Source organism: Anabrus simplex, chromosome 1 (assembly GCF_040414725.1).
Source record: "Anabrus simplex isolate iqAnaSimp1 chromosome 1, ASM4041472v1, whole genome shotgun sequence".
In the NCBI taxonomy this organism is placed as follows: domain Eukaryota; kingdom Metazoa; phylum Arthropoda; class Insecta; order Orthoptera; family Tettigoniidae; genus Anabrus; species Anabrus simplex.
In genome coordinates, this window is record NC_090265.1 from 787,919,703 (window position 1) to 787,934,693 (window position 14,991).

The 14,991-nt window shown below is 42.7% G+C and overlaps 1 protein-coding gene across 1 annotated transcript in view; it reads left to right on the top strand.

The window, feature by feature from the left end:
• The window catches only part of cysu (Curly Su), a 231,237-nt gene that overhangs the window by 179,120 nt on the left and 37,126 nt on the right, over positions 1-14,991 (top strand). The window contains exon 8 of the mRNA XM_068227559.1: positions 12,081-12,254. Coding sequence (XP_068083660.1) covers positions 12,081-12,254 — 174 coding nt within the window. The remainder of the gene's footprint in view (positions 1-12,080; positions 12,255-14,991) is intronic.

A 14,991-nucleotide genomic window follows, 5' to 3' on the forward strand; every position in this document is an offset into this window, starting at 1 on the left:
ACATTTTTATGCACCACCACTAAGATAAAAAGAATCCTGATTGATACATGGTAGGAGTTAATAAAAGTCAACTTCTACCAACTGTTAATCAGGAATGCTACGTCGACCTTTTCGTTCTAAAAAGATAGGCGGATTACGTCTGTTTCATTATAACATCCGAATTTACATCAGAACCCTGTCTTAACTTGTACGCTGCCTGAGGAATGTTAAAAATTTCAACTACGAATAAGCTCTTAATCTTTTGGTTATGCAGGGCTGAGTGGCTCAGACAATTGAGGCGCTGGCCTTCTGACTCAAAAACTTGGCCGGTTCGATCCTGTCTCTGTCCGGTGGCATTTGAAGGTGCTCAAATACGTCAGCCTCGTGTCGGTAGATTTGCTGGAACGTAAAATAACTCCTGCTGGACTAAATTCCGGCACCTCGACATCTCCGAAAACCGCTATCTTGGAGATAGCCGATTTTTCAACATATAATTGCAAATCAATCACACAGTCAGTCAATATCAATCAATCACTACTGATCTGCATTTAGTACTGTCGTCCAGGTGGCAGGTGGCAGGTGGGACGTAAATATTATTATTATTATTATTATTATTATTATTATTATTATTATTATTATTATTATTATTATTATTATTATTATTATTTACTTTACGTCGCACCGACACAGAAAGGTCTTATGGCGACGATGGGATAGGAAAGGTCTAGGAATGGGAAGGAAGCGGCTGTGGTCTTAATTAAGGTACAACCCAGCATTTGCCTGGTATGAAAATGGGAAACCACGGAGAACTGTCTTCAGGGCTGCCGACAGTGGGGTTTGAACCCACTATCTCCCGGCCCTTGTGTCGTAAATAACTTGGTGAGATTTTCTTATTCCAGGTGGCAGCACATACTATACAAGTGGGTCACCGTGTAACTCAGGACTACAGCCTTGTTTGGGAAGTTATGAAATATTGCATCTGATGCAATTCGCGTGCCCCACATCTCGGCAGGTGTAGCGCATTCGGGGAGAGAAGTGTTCTTCATAACCATTGCAAAATTCAGAACTTTGTCAGGGCGTTTCCTTGGTTTTCCTCCTCATCTAATTACAGAATTTACACACAAACCTTAAAAAATTCAATCGCTGTTTAAAAGACCTCTAGTTCAGTTCCCAACTGGGTCGTCATTTATAGCTGTGCTTCGAGGTCTGGGTGTGTACACGTCAATCAATCACCAGGTGGCAGATTCCCTACCTACTCATTTCTTAAGCGATTTCAAAGTAGTTGCAAAACCATCATTGGAAAATTAATCCAGTCCCAACGAATGATTGTTCCAGATAGTCTTCGCCTAGTTACAAAAGCGTCCGTCTCCAAATGGTCAAGGTATTTAAGAGAGACTAAAATCTTACACAATCTCGACAAATAGGTTTGTTATGTCTTTGTAAACAAGTGTTAACAAAATGGGAGAACGTAACAGCATTTTTTGAATGAATGTAATTATTGGAAATACTGACAATTTGATCTTGGAGATAGCCGATTTTTCAACATATAATTGCAAATCAATCACACAGTCAGTCAATATCAATCAATCACTACTGATCTGCATTTAGTACTGTCGTCCAGGTGGCAGATTCCCTATCTGTTGTTTACCTAACTTATTCTTAAACGTTTTCAAAGAACTTAGAAATTTTTCGAACATTTCTCTTGATAAGGTATTCCAACCCCTTACTTCTCTCTCTCTCTCTCTCTCTCTCTCTCTCTCTCTCTCTCTCTCTCTCTCTCTCTCCTACTTTTACAGTATAGACACTAATCAAACGTATTCGTCTACTAATGACATTCCGCGCCATCTCTCCACTGACAGCTACGAACATACCACTTACGCGAGCAGCTCGCCTCCTTACTCCCAAGTCTTCCGAGCCTAAATTTTACAACATTTTTGTAACGCTGTTCTTTTGTCGGAAATTACCCAGAACAAATCGAGCTGCTTTTCTTTGAATCTCTTCTAGTACTCGAATCAAGTAATCCTGGTGTCTCTTGCTCTGGAACCGTACTCTACTTGGGGCCTTGCCAGAGACTTACATGCCCTCTCCTTTACAACCCCTAAATATTCTCACAATCATGTGCAGAGATCTATACCATTTATTTGCAAACCCGTTTATGTGATTACCCCAATGAAGATCTTTCCTTACATTAACACCTAAGATGACCGGGTTTACAACAAGGTGAAAGACACCTAAAGTCCAAAATGACCAAAGTTACAAAGATAAAAACAACATCCCACGTTATCTATTATCTTCACAGTGACCTCAAGAGTATGACGCCCATGAAAAGTTACAAAAATTAGCACTTCAACGTGAATACGTTAAAGTTTATTAAATGCCTTATAATGTTTCTATATTTTTCCTGTATTTGCCTTTCCCCCATGTTGAACATTGTCTAATCAAACCTTGACTTATGGGTATTTTGCAGTTAAACTGACCTTTTAACAATGAAAGGAGCTGCCTGGCCGAGGCGGTAAAGGCGTGCTCGGTAAACCCGGCAGGACGTGCGTTCGATTCTCCGTCAGGAAACGAGATTTTCACTTCCGGAGGTGTACATACCTCACCAAGTGCCGAGGCCAGGGATAGTGGAAGACTTTACCTTCCGCCCCTCCAAGAGCCTTCATGGACTGTACGGAGATGGCTTTGCTTTGCTCTCATTTGATTTGCTTTTAAAAATAGTCTTTTTATTTCTGGACCTTTTCTTAAAAATCGAAGCGAACACTTCCATGCATGGACATTATCAAACGGTGGATACTTTCGTTTGAAAACTAACAAAAAAATAGTCCACATCAGTGCCGACCGCGGATAATTAGGGACAAGTCCAGGAAGGGGAAGAAGTTACGAATGGCTTCTTTATACTCAGGTTGTACCTAGCTAGCCGCACGTGCTTGTCTCAGATCAGTGGGTAGCAGATGAAGCTCTGTAATTGTACTTGCCATGACCCGCGGTTTAACTGAACTCACTCATATAATAATTATTCTCCGACACAAGAATATCAACATATATTATGATAACGAGAGCCCGCGACAGCGCAAGCACAGGGGAGTCCCCCTCAGTTAATTTACACAGAGTTCGCCATTCATTTTTAACATGGGCTAGGACTGCGGAGGAAGCAACATCCTCAGCATTTGCCAGGTGTGAAAATGAAAAACCATGGGAAACCATCCTCAGGGCTGCCGACAATGATATTCGAACCCTCTAGCTGCAAGCTGGCAGCTATGTGACCCAAGCCCACAGCAAACTCGCACGGTCATTAATTTGTTTGATTATTTTAAAATAGAACAGTTACACTTTGAGTATATCACAGGATATTTAGAACCGAAAGTGCGTATGAGAGATGTACTTAATTACAGTTTCCGAGTTTTTCTGGTAATTCTCAGTGACTCAAGGTCTGGTATACCTATTCCCAAGAAAGCCGGTACTGACAAGTGTGAAAACCATCAATTTAGTATCTCACACCTAAAAAATTTTGACACGTATTATTTACAGAAGAATGGAAAGACAAATTGAAACTGAGTTGGCAGAAATTTAGTTTGGCTTCAGAAGAAATGTAGGAGTATGTAAAGCAAACGTGACTTTACGTCAGACCTTAGAAGATCGAATTAAGAAGGCAATCCCACGTACATGGCGTTCGTAGATCCAGAAAAAGCATTCGATAATGTTGATTGGACCAAACTATTTGATATTCTGAGGGTGATCGGGATCAGATACCGAGAACGAAGAATAATTTATAATCTGTATACAAATCAGTCTGCAGTAATAAGTTGATATTTAGAAATTTCATGATCCGTATTAAAGTGGGATTACAATAATTGAAATTACTAGGGGTCCCGCTATTCAATACAAAGATATTTATTAATGTGAATTGATCACATGTCGTTCACATGAGGTACTAATTTCGGCACTTAACTCGTACCTCATGTGAACTAATTTCGGCACTTAACTCGTACCTCATGTGAACTAATTTCGGCACTTAACTCGTACCTCATGTGAACTAATTTCAGCACTTAACTCGTACCTCATGTGAACTAATTTCAGCACTTAACTCGTACCTCATGTGAACGACATGTGATCAGTTCACATTAATAAATGTCTTTGTATTGAATAGGAGGACCCCTAATAATTTCAATTATTGCAATGGTAAGAATCGAGGGCTTTGAAAAAGAGGCAGCAATCCAGAAAGGAGTGAGTCAAGGTTGCACTTTGTCCCTCCTTTTCAATGTGTGTATAGAACAGGCAGTAAAGGAAATCAAAGAGGAATTTTGGAAGGGAATCATAATGGAAGGAGAGAAAATCAAAACTCTGAGATTTGACGATGATATTGCCATATTATCTGAAACTGCAGAAGGTCTGGAAAAATTGCTGAGCAGTATGGAGAGAGTCTTAGGGAAGGGGTAAAAGATGAAAATAAATAAGTCCAAAACAAGTAATGAGTGCAGTCGAACGACGTTAGGTGATGCAGGAAATATTAGATTAGGAATTGAAGTCTTAAAGGAAGTAGATGAATATTGTTACTTGGGTAGTAAAATAAGTAACGATGGCAGAAGTAAGGACGACATTAAATGCAGACTAACACAAGAAAAGTAGGCCTTCCTGAAGAAAAGAAATTTTCTCACTTCGAGCATTGATATAAAATTTTAGAAAGATGTTTCTGATGACTTTCGTCTGGAGCATGGCAGTGTGTGAAAGTGAAAGATGGACGATAACTAGCTCAGAAAGAAAGAGAATGAAAGCTTTCGAAATGTGATGTTAAACAAGAATGCTGAAGGTGAGATGGGTAGATCGAATCACAAATGAAGAGATAAAGAATAGAATTGGTGAAAGTAGATTTACTGAATTAAATTAGACGCGAAGAAGAGATAGAATGACGAGACACGTCTTAAGACCCCTAGAACTTGTTCAGTTGGATTTTTGAGGGAAATGCAGGCTATGGGAACGGTAGGGATAGACCAGGATACGAATATGACAAGCAGATTAGGGTCGGTAACTCAGGATCGGTTACCTTGACCGGCCGATCGTGTTGGTCCAACCGCACGTGATCTGGAGATCTTTATTGCATCGTAACTCAAGCTGCAATAAAGCAATTAATGCTCGATAGTGAATGTTTCCTGCTCGAAAAACAACAGCTTGCCTCAATTAAAGACACATTCTAACTCTACTTCGGAGAAAGTACGTGTTCCCTTCAGGAAAATGATCAGCTTTTTAATTACTGAACATAGGAGTAATTGACGGTATCTGCTAAAGTAATGGAAGGGCCATGAAATGGAGGAAAACAGAAAAGGAATCGTCCTTTAATTCCACAGATCATATCTTCAAATCATTAAGAACTTGGTCTATTAATCATCACCCTCTACTTATCTTACCCTCCATGGGCGAGTCCATCATCCTCCCCACATGAAGCCACTACGGAAGCCGATTCATGCGTACAGCTTCTTTCATCGAGTTCACCCCTAACTTAGCCCTCTTCTCATCATTGCAATCAATCTGCATTTAGGGCAGTCGCCCAGATGGCAGATTACCTAACAGTGCTTTACCAAATCTGCTCTTAAATGATTTCAAAGAAGTTAGAAATGTAACAAACATGTCTCTTGATAAATTATTCTAATCCCTAACTCTTCTCCCTATAAACGAATATTTGCCCAAATGTTTCCTTTTGAATCCAACTTTATTATCTTACATAGGGTACTGTTGTAGCCAATTTTCTGTTGCCCTCGTACCCTGAAAATAATACATATAAATGTTACTAAATAAAGTTAATAGAGAATATGTCTTTAAACCCTTATTAAGTAACACAAGTAGTACGGTATCTTTTATTTATCGTGATGCGCGGTGTGTTGACCAACTACTTCTCTATATTTTCCAGTGTGGTGTTTTGGCGCTGATCCGAAAAAATTCTCTTGTAGGCTGGGAAGTACCGTTCAACATCGCAGGAAGTCACCGGTGTATATTTTAAAAGATAAAATTAGCTGGGTTAAATATCTTCCAGGGGCTCTTCTTGTTCACCACTAATGATTTTGCAAACAGATAAAGAGCTTCAGTAACCTGAATTTCGTTCCAAGACGGTATGGAGTTTGTTAGGAACTCTGACCAATGAAAGGCACCTAGCCATCCTGGACTGCTGCTGCTGAATGCTGTTGACGCACTCGGACCTACTGTATTTCACAGAGAAAGGGTTAGAAATCCCAATTGTAAAGGAGTTTTAAAGCCAACGTTAACGACTGGAGTATATTATACTAGAATTACCCGCGATTCCTCTCACGTGCATTTCGTAATATGATACAAGTAATCGTTCCTCGGAATTGTACTAAGACATTATCTGAAAATCACTAAAGTATAAAATCTCACCGAAACACTTAGTTTCCAAATACCTTTTTCAACACCTGCAACATCTTCAGGTTTTGAGATATAAGTATCCCCATAAAATGAATTCAACCCCTTTATCAGCCCTTCCTCCACCCCCAACCAAGTGGATTTTCCGAAAACAAAAATGTGTTTATTTATAAAGGAGCTTCAAAATACCAATTATCACGACTGTAACATCTTCAGTTTTCGAGATATCTGCATCCTCATGGAAAGAATTAAACTCCTATTTCTCACACCCCTCCGCCAAGTTGATCCCCTCCCCTCCCAAATGCGTGTTTTATTTTTATTTTTAAAGAAAATTCCAAATACCCATTTTCACGTCTGTAACATCATCTCCCTTAGGTGGATTTTCCGAAAACAAAATAATAATAATTTCTTTCTTTTTTAAAAAAAAGCAAAGCAAAGTCACCTCCGTACAGGCCATGAAGGCCCTTGGAGGAGTGGAAGGTAAAGGCTTCCACCATTGTTAACCTCGGCACGTGATGGGGTAGAGTGGTTAGCTCTACGCCCGGCCGCCTTTGCCCCCAGGAATTAACCTGGTACTCATTTTTGATGTAGGCTGAGTGAACCTCAGGACCATATGCACCTCCGGAAGTGGATATCTCGTTTCTTAAATTTTACGACTTCCTGACGGGGATTCGAAACCACGTCCTTCCGGGCGAACCGATCACGCCTTTACCGCCTCGGCCACGCAGCCCCTTCTTAGTTTTAAAGGAGACTCCAAATACCAATTTTTTACGTCTGTAACACCTTCAGTTTTTGAGATAACAGTATCCTAATAAAAATAATTCAACCCGCTTTTCAGTCCCTTTTAGCGCCACGTTAAGTGGTTTCTTCGAAAACAAACAATACCTGTTTTTTTTATTATTTGTAAAATATTGAAAATACCAATTTTCACATCTGTAGAATGTTCAGTTTTTGAGATATACTGTAGATATGCTCAGGAATTATGTGTACCGATTTTGGTTGGCAGCTATGCGCAAACGTATATGCATAATCTCATCATCATCATCATCATCATCATCTGTTTACCCTCCAGGTTCGGCTTTTCCCTCGGACTGAGCGAGGGATCCCACCTCTACCGCCTCAAGGGCAGTGTCCTGGAGCTTCAGACTCTTGGTCGGGGATACAACTGGGGAGTATGACCAGTACCTCGCCCAGGCGGCCTCACCTGCTATAGTGAACAGGGGCCTAGTAGGGGGTGGGAAGATTGGAAGGGATAGGCAAGGATGAAGGAAGGAAGCGGCCGTGGCCTTAAGATAGGTACCATCCCGGCATTTGTCTGGAGGTGAAGTGGGAAACCACGGAAAACCACTTCGAGGATGGCTGAGGTGGGAATCGAACCCGCCTCTACTCAGTTGACCTCCCGAGGCTGAGTGGAACCCGTTCCAGCCCTCGTACCACTTTTCAAATTTCGTGGCAGAGCCGGGAATCGAACCCGGACCTCCGGGGGTGGCAGCTAATCACGCTAACCACTACACCACAGAGGCGGCTATATGCATAATCTCGCTGCTGTAAAATCCTGGAGCTTACGTTGCCACGGTTACAGCAGTACATTTCTTTATCCGATTCCTAGAGCTGGGGTACTGTAATGCTAATATCTCCATAACGGTTGGTTTTAGGTCCTTAAAGCATGGTTTTCTGACCCATAGGGCTTACGGAGTTGTCTTCTTTGCGTCAAGGGGCTTAAAATGAGCTTTGTCTCGTCCTTGTACGACAAATTCGATATTTCGCCTATATTAGCCTATTATTTTGTATCTCCCCCCGTCGCCCCTCCCCCCTCGAATTGTTTAGAAAAAAATATAGCCTATAGCACTCAGGGATAATGTATCTTTCTATTAGCGAAGGATTTTTTAGAATCGGTCCAGCAGTTTCTGAGATTATGCTCCAGATATAAACAAACTCACAAATTGCGCACTCTCCATTTGTTATATTAAGTATAGATATGAGATGAAATGTGCCTTTGCTGGCGGGACCTAGTGTTTACAATGCACTATGTCTTCTGCTATAGGCTAGAGCAATTTTTCTACTATCATTGATCTGTCTCAGTTTCATCTTCGGCTTTGACAATATGAAAATGGCTGAGGTATGAGCGATGCCGATTCCTTCCCCACTCCTAACCCTTTCCTAGCCCGTCGTCGTCATAAGACCTCTGTGTGGCGGCGCGACGTAAAACAAATAAAATAAAATAAAATGATTTTTTTTTAAAGGCAAATGAAACACAGGTATAACCATCTCAAAAACCACAATTCGCCGACATTTTCAGTTGTCTACAAGTAAAGGAATGGAATACGGTATGTAATTACTAATTACATAAGAAAGCGGGCCGTAATATTCACCATCATTAATGTACAATGTCGTGTTATTGTAAATATATCTTTAGCGTACGGTATTATAATTTAGTCCGCCTCTGTGATGTAGTGGTTAGCGTGATTAGCTGCCACCCCCGGAGGCCCGGGTTCGTTTCCCGGCTCTACCAGGAAATTTGAAAAGTGGTGTGAGGGCTGGAACGGTGTCCACTCAGCCTCGGGAGTTCAACTTAGTAGAGGTGGGTTCTATTTCCTCCTCAGGGTTTCTGTGGTTTCTTACTTCTCCTCCAGGCTAATGCCAGGATGTGACCTAACTTAAGGCCTCGGCCGCTTCCTTCCCTCTTTCTTGTCTATCCCTTCAAATCTTCCCATCCTAGCCCCCCCTCCCAAGCCACAAGGCCCCTGCTCACCCTCTCGCCCTCCGGGACACTGTCCTTGAAGCAGTAGAGGTGGGATCCTTCTCTGAGTTCGAGGGAAAAACCAGCCTTGGAGGGTAAAGAGATTAAGAAAGAAAGAACATTTTAATTTAAGAGAAGCTACCGCCTGAGATCCAAGAAAATGCTTGCTGACATGGCTGACAGGCTTTTACAAGTGGGGACTGATAGTAATAAATTACTTCTATGCTCGTTACCTAATTCTAAGTCGAAGAACTGAATGTGATGTAAGCCGCCTAAAACAAGTGTGAACCAAACTTTTCGAGATCTTGTACTACAACAATGCACTTATTTTATACAGTTACCAACCTACAAGATAAAGTTTATTGTGGGGATTAAATTTACCTAACACCACCCGAGTTCAATTGGATGTACCTCGGAGGAATAATATTCAGTCCTTAACGCGCTACATTGTTCTTATAATCCCGGTATGGGGGTGGTGTTGATTATTTCTTTTAATTACGACTTGCTTTCTATCACACCGGCGCAGATATGTCTTATGGCGACGATGGGATAGGAAAGGACTAGGAGTGGGGAGGAATTGGCCATGGCCTTAATTAAGATACATCCCGAGGATTGGCCTGGTGTCATAACGGGAAACCACGGAATACCATCTTCAGGGCTGCCGACAGTGGGGTTCAAACCCACTCTCTCTCGGATACAAGCTCACAGCCGTGAGCCCCTAACTGAGAGGCCAACTAGCCCAGCGATTATGGTTTTTAAGAGGAAGTACAAACTACACAACCATGATCTATTAACAGTAATCAGAGATTAAAAAATTGAAGGGTTTCGACACTTCGAAAATTGAAGGTATCCGCCAAAGGAAGACAAGGGCCAGTAGTGCGTGAAAATGAAAGACTCGCTAGGGCTTGAGTGCTCTAAAACCGTCGGCGTTGCAAAAGAACAAGTGTTGACCAAGGGAGGTCGGATAGGATAGATGAAAGTGAGGAGCCTGGAACAAGTAAGTGGAAGCAATGTCATGACTCACTTAAGGGCCCCGCCATCGCCAACCCACGCTCCCAAATTAGAGGACCCCTTTTATTCACCTCTTACGGCAGGAAGGGGATACCGTGGATGTTATTCTACCTCTCCGATCCACAGGGAGATACATCGGTGAAAATCCCATCAAAATCTGTTCCGTGTATACCAAAATTAGCTCGCACAAACTGAAGACCTACCGAGACGTAATTTTATAACATGTCGGCCTATAGATTGTTCTTTTACGACTACAGTCCGCCTCAAAATTACCGTGATAGATACTAGAATTAGTTCTGTGACCGTATGGACTATCTGCCATCCTACTGTCGCAGTCCGTTGCCCCCTGTGCACCGTCGTGGAGGTTGTATTCACGTCGCAACCCCCACTCAACCTCCCCCAAGAACTCAACTGCCAAGAGTCACACGGTGCTAACTGAACCCCGCACGCACGAGCAGGCCATGGGAGATGCAAGGTGTCGCTCTATATACGGGACGTACTGTATTCTCCAAGATGTAATTGTGGAGCCCAAGAGCAAACAGTTACGCACATCATACAGGAGTGCCCAAGTCGACGGTTTGAAGGCGCTTGGAACGACCTACTGAGGGCTCCTCCCATCGCCTTGTCCTGGCTGAGTGTCCTAGATATTCGACTATAACGATTTAAATATATGTATAGTATATGTAGTTTTATATATTTCACATATAATTGAAGATCATTTGTTAATACCATACGATAAAAAATAGTATTGATGGAAGGAGGAAGGAGATATGAGATCCCTCGACGAATGAGATTATCTGGTGAAGGAGTCAAAACGCATTTAAGTTTCGATAGAGTTCCCAACCCTAATACCATCGCGGTTGGAAGATTGCAAGCGTTGACCAAAGGAACTGTGATAGTAAATTTGAAATTGGCGGTCCAGCATAAGTAAGCCTAAGTGGAAGCATCTGAGACTTCATAATGTTCACAAGTGTCGAGGTAGTGCATAGACTGTTGATGTTGTTTCAGACCCGCTCAACAGGATGTGAGTACCTAGTCCCATGTAGCGTGCTGTCTATTATACTAGGACACCGGGGCGACACTGGTGGCGGCGCTGAAGGTGCCTCCCACGCAGAACTTCACTAGATACTGATGTCGCCACCAGAAATCGTGTATAGATCCATTTCAAAAGATGTCGTCAACAAGTGAGGACCTACTTTTGCTAGTTCTGCTTATAACATAATTTTGTTGATTTCTAAGTGAAACACCATTGAAACATATATATACACCAGAAATGTATTCAGAATTGAAATTCGCTGCCCTCAAGTCAGGATGCTATTTGTGAAATTAATATTCCTAAGATGTTCTTGTCAGCAACATCCTAGTCCTCAAAATCAGATAATAAATATACCATAATTTCATTGTACGCATTTATTTTGGCATTTCTATCACTGTACTCGTCGGTTGCGTTGTTCCAGGTTACTGGGTATTTTTCAACTTGGCCTATTAAGTGCTCCGTATTCACATGCTTATCCATTAAATTAGCAAACTCTTCCATCTTATTCCCAGCACTACTCTTCTCCATAACGTTTCTCTCAGCCATCATGAGCACAATATTGATAAGAGAGAGGCTTGAGTGGAACTGATTGAGGAAAAAGCAGGTATGGAGGGGTGAATGGGCTACAACCAGGCGGCGCCACCAGTGTCCTAGTTTGATAGGCTACATTTGATGCAATGCCCGGCGTGTGTCCCGAGCGGTTGCCGGGCTCATCCACCAGCCGGATACCAGTATCCCTAATATAATAAGCTCCAATGCCCGCGTCAACCAGTGTCCTAGTGTAATAGGGTCCTTAGACTGTTGGTGGGTTTTTTCCGAACCCGCGTAACAGAATGTGAGTCTTTAGTCCCATGTGACGTGCTATCTTACAGACTGTAGTTTCAGACACCCCTCAACAGGATGTGAGTCTCTCACCTTATATGACGTGGCCTCTTGTTGTTTCAGACCCTCTCAACAGGAACGAGCCCGAGGAGTGCTGTGGACGTCCACCTCACCTCAAGAACCCCTACTGTCTGGAGATCGAAATCCCAGCAGACGACTACTTCTACAGCCTGTTCGGGCTACGCTGTCAGGACTTCGTGAGAGGCTTCCCCGCTGTCAGACCCGGCTGCAGGCTTGGTAAGTCGTATTCGTAAACAACATCCTTGGTAACTCCTGTAAAAACTATACTTCTCACCTACTGCATTACCATGTTTTATTTCATTAACCTATCGCTCAACAAACATTCAATAAACATTTAAGATATTGGGGTTTGTTGTCCGAAATGGAAAGTAAATAACATTAAGACTGTCTCTGTTGACGTGATATGGGTTTTTGGGTTTATGCCGTGTCAAGGAAACAAACGCTTTACGTTTCGCAGAGAACTTGGCTCCGCGTCTTCAGAAGAAAATCTCAACTGTTCACGTGGAAGAATTCTGCAATAATGAAAGTTTGAAATTAAGAATGCTTTACCGTTGGTAGCTGTACGCTCATTCATCACCAGGTGACTCGCTGTATGCTGGCGCCTCTGCATTCTTAAATTCGAACGCTCATTTTTGTAGATGTCTTCCTCGCAAACAGTCGAGATTTTCTTCACAACACGCGGAGCAATGTTCTCTTCTTCTTCTTCTTCTTCTTCTTCTTCTTCTTCTTCTGCTTCTTCCTTTTTTCTTCTTCTTCTTCTTCTTAATCTGTTTACCCTCCAGGGTTGGCTTTTCCCTCGCACTCAGCGAGGAATCCCACCTCTACCGCCTCAAGGGCAGTGTCCTGGAGCGCGAGACATTGGGTCAGGGGATACAACTGGGGAGAATGACCAGTGCCTCGCCCAGGCGGCCTCACCTGCCTTGGTGGGGTATGGGAAGATTGGAAGCGATAAATAAGGAAGAGGGAAGGAAGCGGCCGTGGCCTTAAGTTAGGCACCATTCCGGCATTTGCCCGGAGGAGAAGTGGGAAATCATGGAAAACCACTTCCAGATTGGCTGAGGTGGGAATCGAACCCACCTCTACTCATTTGACCACCCGAGGCTGAGTGGACCCCGTTCCAGCCATCGTACCACTATTCAAATTTCGTGGCAGAGCCGCGAATCGAACCCGGGCCTCCGGGGGTGGCAGCTAATCACATTAACCACTACACCACAGAGGCGGACGCAAAGTTCTCTGTGAAACGTAAAGAGTTGCACCTTGTTTTCTTGACGCAGCATAAGCCCAAAAGCCTATATCACGTATGGGCCGTGAAAGAATCAATCTTAACTCTCTGTGTTTTCAGTAATTATTTCGCGAGGTCGAAAGTAGAATATGCTTCTGTCATTTGGATGCCATAATATAAATCATATATAAATAAAATTGAATAGTTCAAAAGAAATTCTGAAGGTTTATATATTACAAAAACACCGCCAGTCGCATATAAGCTGAGAATTTCTGATTCTCAATTATTAGAAGAATTAAAGTATATACCCTACCATTAGACACGCGCCGATAAATATATCAACAATTGTTTCTACCTAAAATCATAAATGGCACTGTAGAATGTGGTGATTTCCTTACCAGTACTCATTTTAATGTAAATAAATCAAACTTACGTAGCCGAAAATAATTTTACAATCCATTTTCTTATGTATTAACTCCAAAAATCACCCATTAGTTAGAATATGCTCTGCTTTTAATATCCTAGTTAAGAACCATGACTTAGATTTTTTAAGTGTCCCTGTCAGATTTCAAAATTTGCCTACTAAATAATCCCAGCAAATATACATAAATGTTCTTTACAAGCAACATAGTTTAAAAAAATAGAATTAACTATGCAAACTCCTTCAGAAAAGCAAGGCCATCTCCGTACAGGCCACGAAGGCCCTTGGAGGGGTAAAGTGGTTAGCTCTACTCCCGGCCGCCTTTGCCCCAAGAATTAACCTGTTACTCATTTATGGTGTAGGCTGAGTGAACCTAATGACCATGTGAACCTCCGTAAGTGAAAATCTCGTTTCTTAAATTTTATGACTTCCTGACGGGAATTCGAACCCACGACCTTCCGCCTCGGCCAGGCAGCCCCTAAACTCATTCAGAGCCATCACAATAAATTTCAACATCATTGATACATGATTTAAATAATTAATTATGCAGCTTATCTGTCTTTAAACCTCCGTGTCTGCACACATACACATATTTGTACGTATATACTGTATAATTTTCTTCTTTCTTTCTTAATCTGTTTACCCTCCAGGGTTGGTTTTTCCCCCGGACTCAGCGAGGGACCCTACCTCTACCGCCTCAAGGGCAGTGTCCTGGAGCGTGAGACGTTGGGTCGGGGGATACAACTGGGGAGAATGACCACTACCTCACCCAGCCGTCCTCACCTGCTATGTTGAACAGGGGCCTTAGGGGAGGGATAGACAAGGAAGAGAGAAGGAAGCGGCCGTGGCCTTAAGTTAGGTACCATCCCGGTATTTGCCTGGAGAAGAAGTGGGAAACCACAGAAAACCATTTCCAGGATGGCTGAGTTGGGAATCAAAGCCACCTCTACTCAGTTGACCTCCCGAGGCTGAGTGGACCCCGTTCCAGCCCTCGGACCACTTTTCAAATTTCGTGGCAGAGCCGGGAATCGAACCCGGGCCTCCGGGGGTGGCAGCTAATCACACTAACCACTACACCACAGAGGCGGACTACTGTATAACTTACAGAAGTAATATTCAATAATTGTCAATCCAAAGTACTCGTAAAATCTCATCCTGATCTGTGTATGCCAATTTCTTTAAATCTATTCTTAATGTGTTGGCCGGGCTGAGTGGCTCAGACGGTTGAGGCATTGGCCTTCTGACCCCAACTTGGCTGGTTCGATCCTCGCTCGTCCGGTCCCGCGGTGTAGAGGGCAACGCGTCCGCCT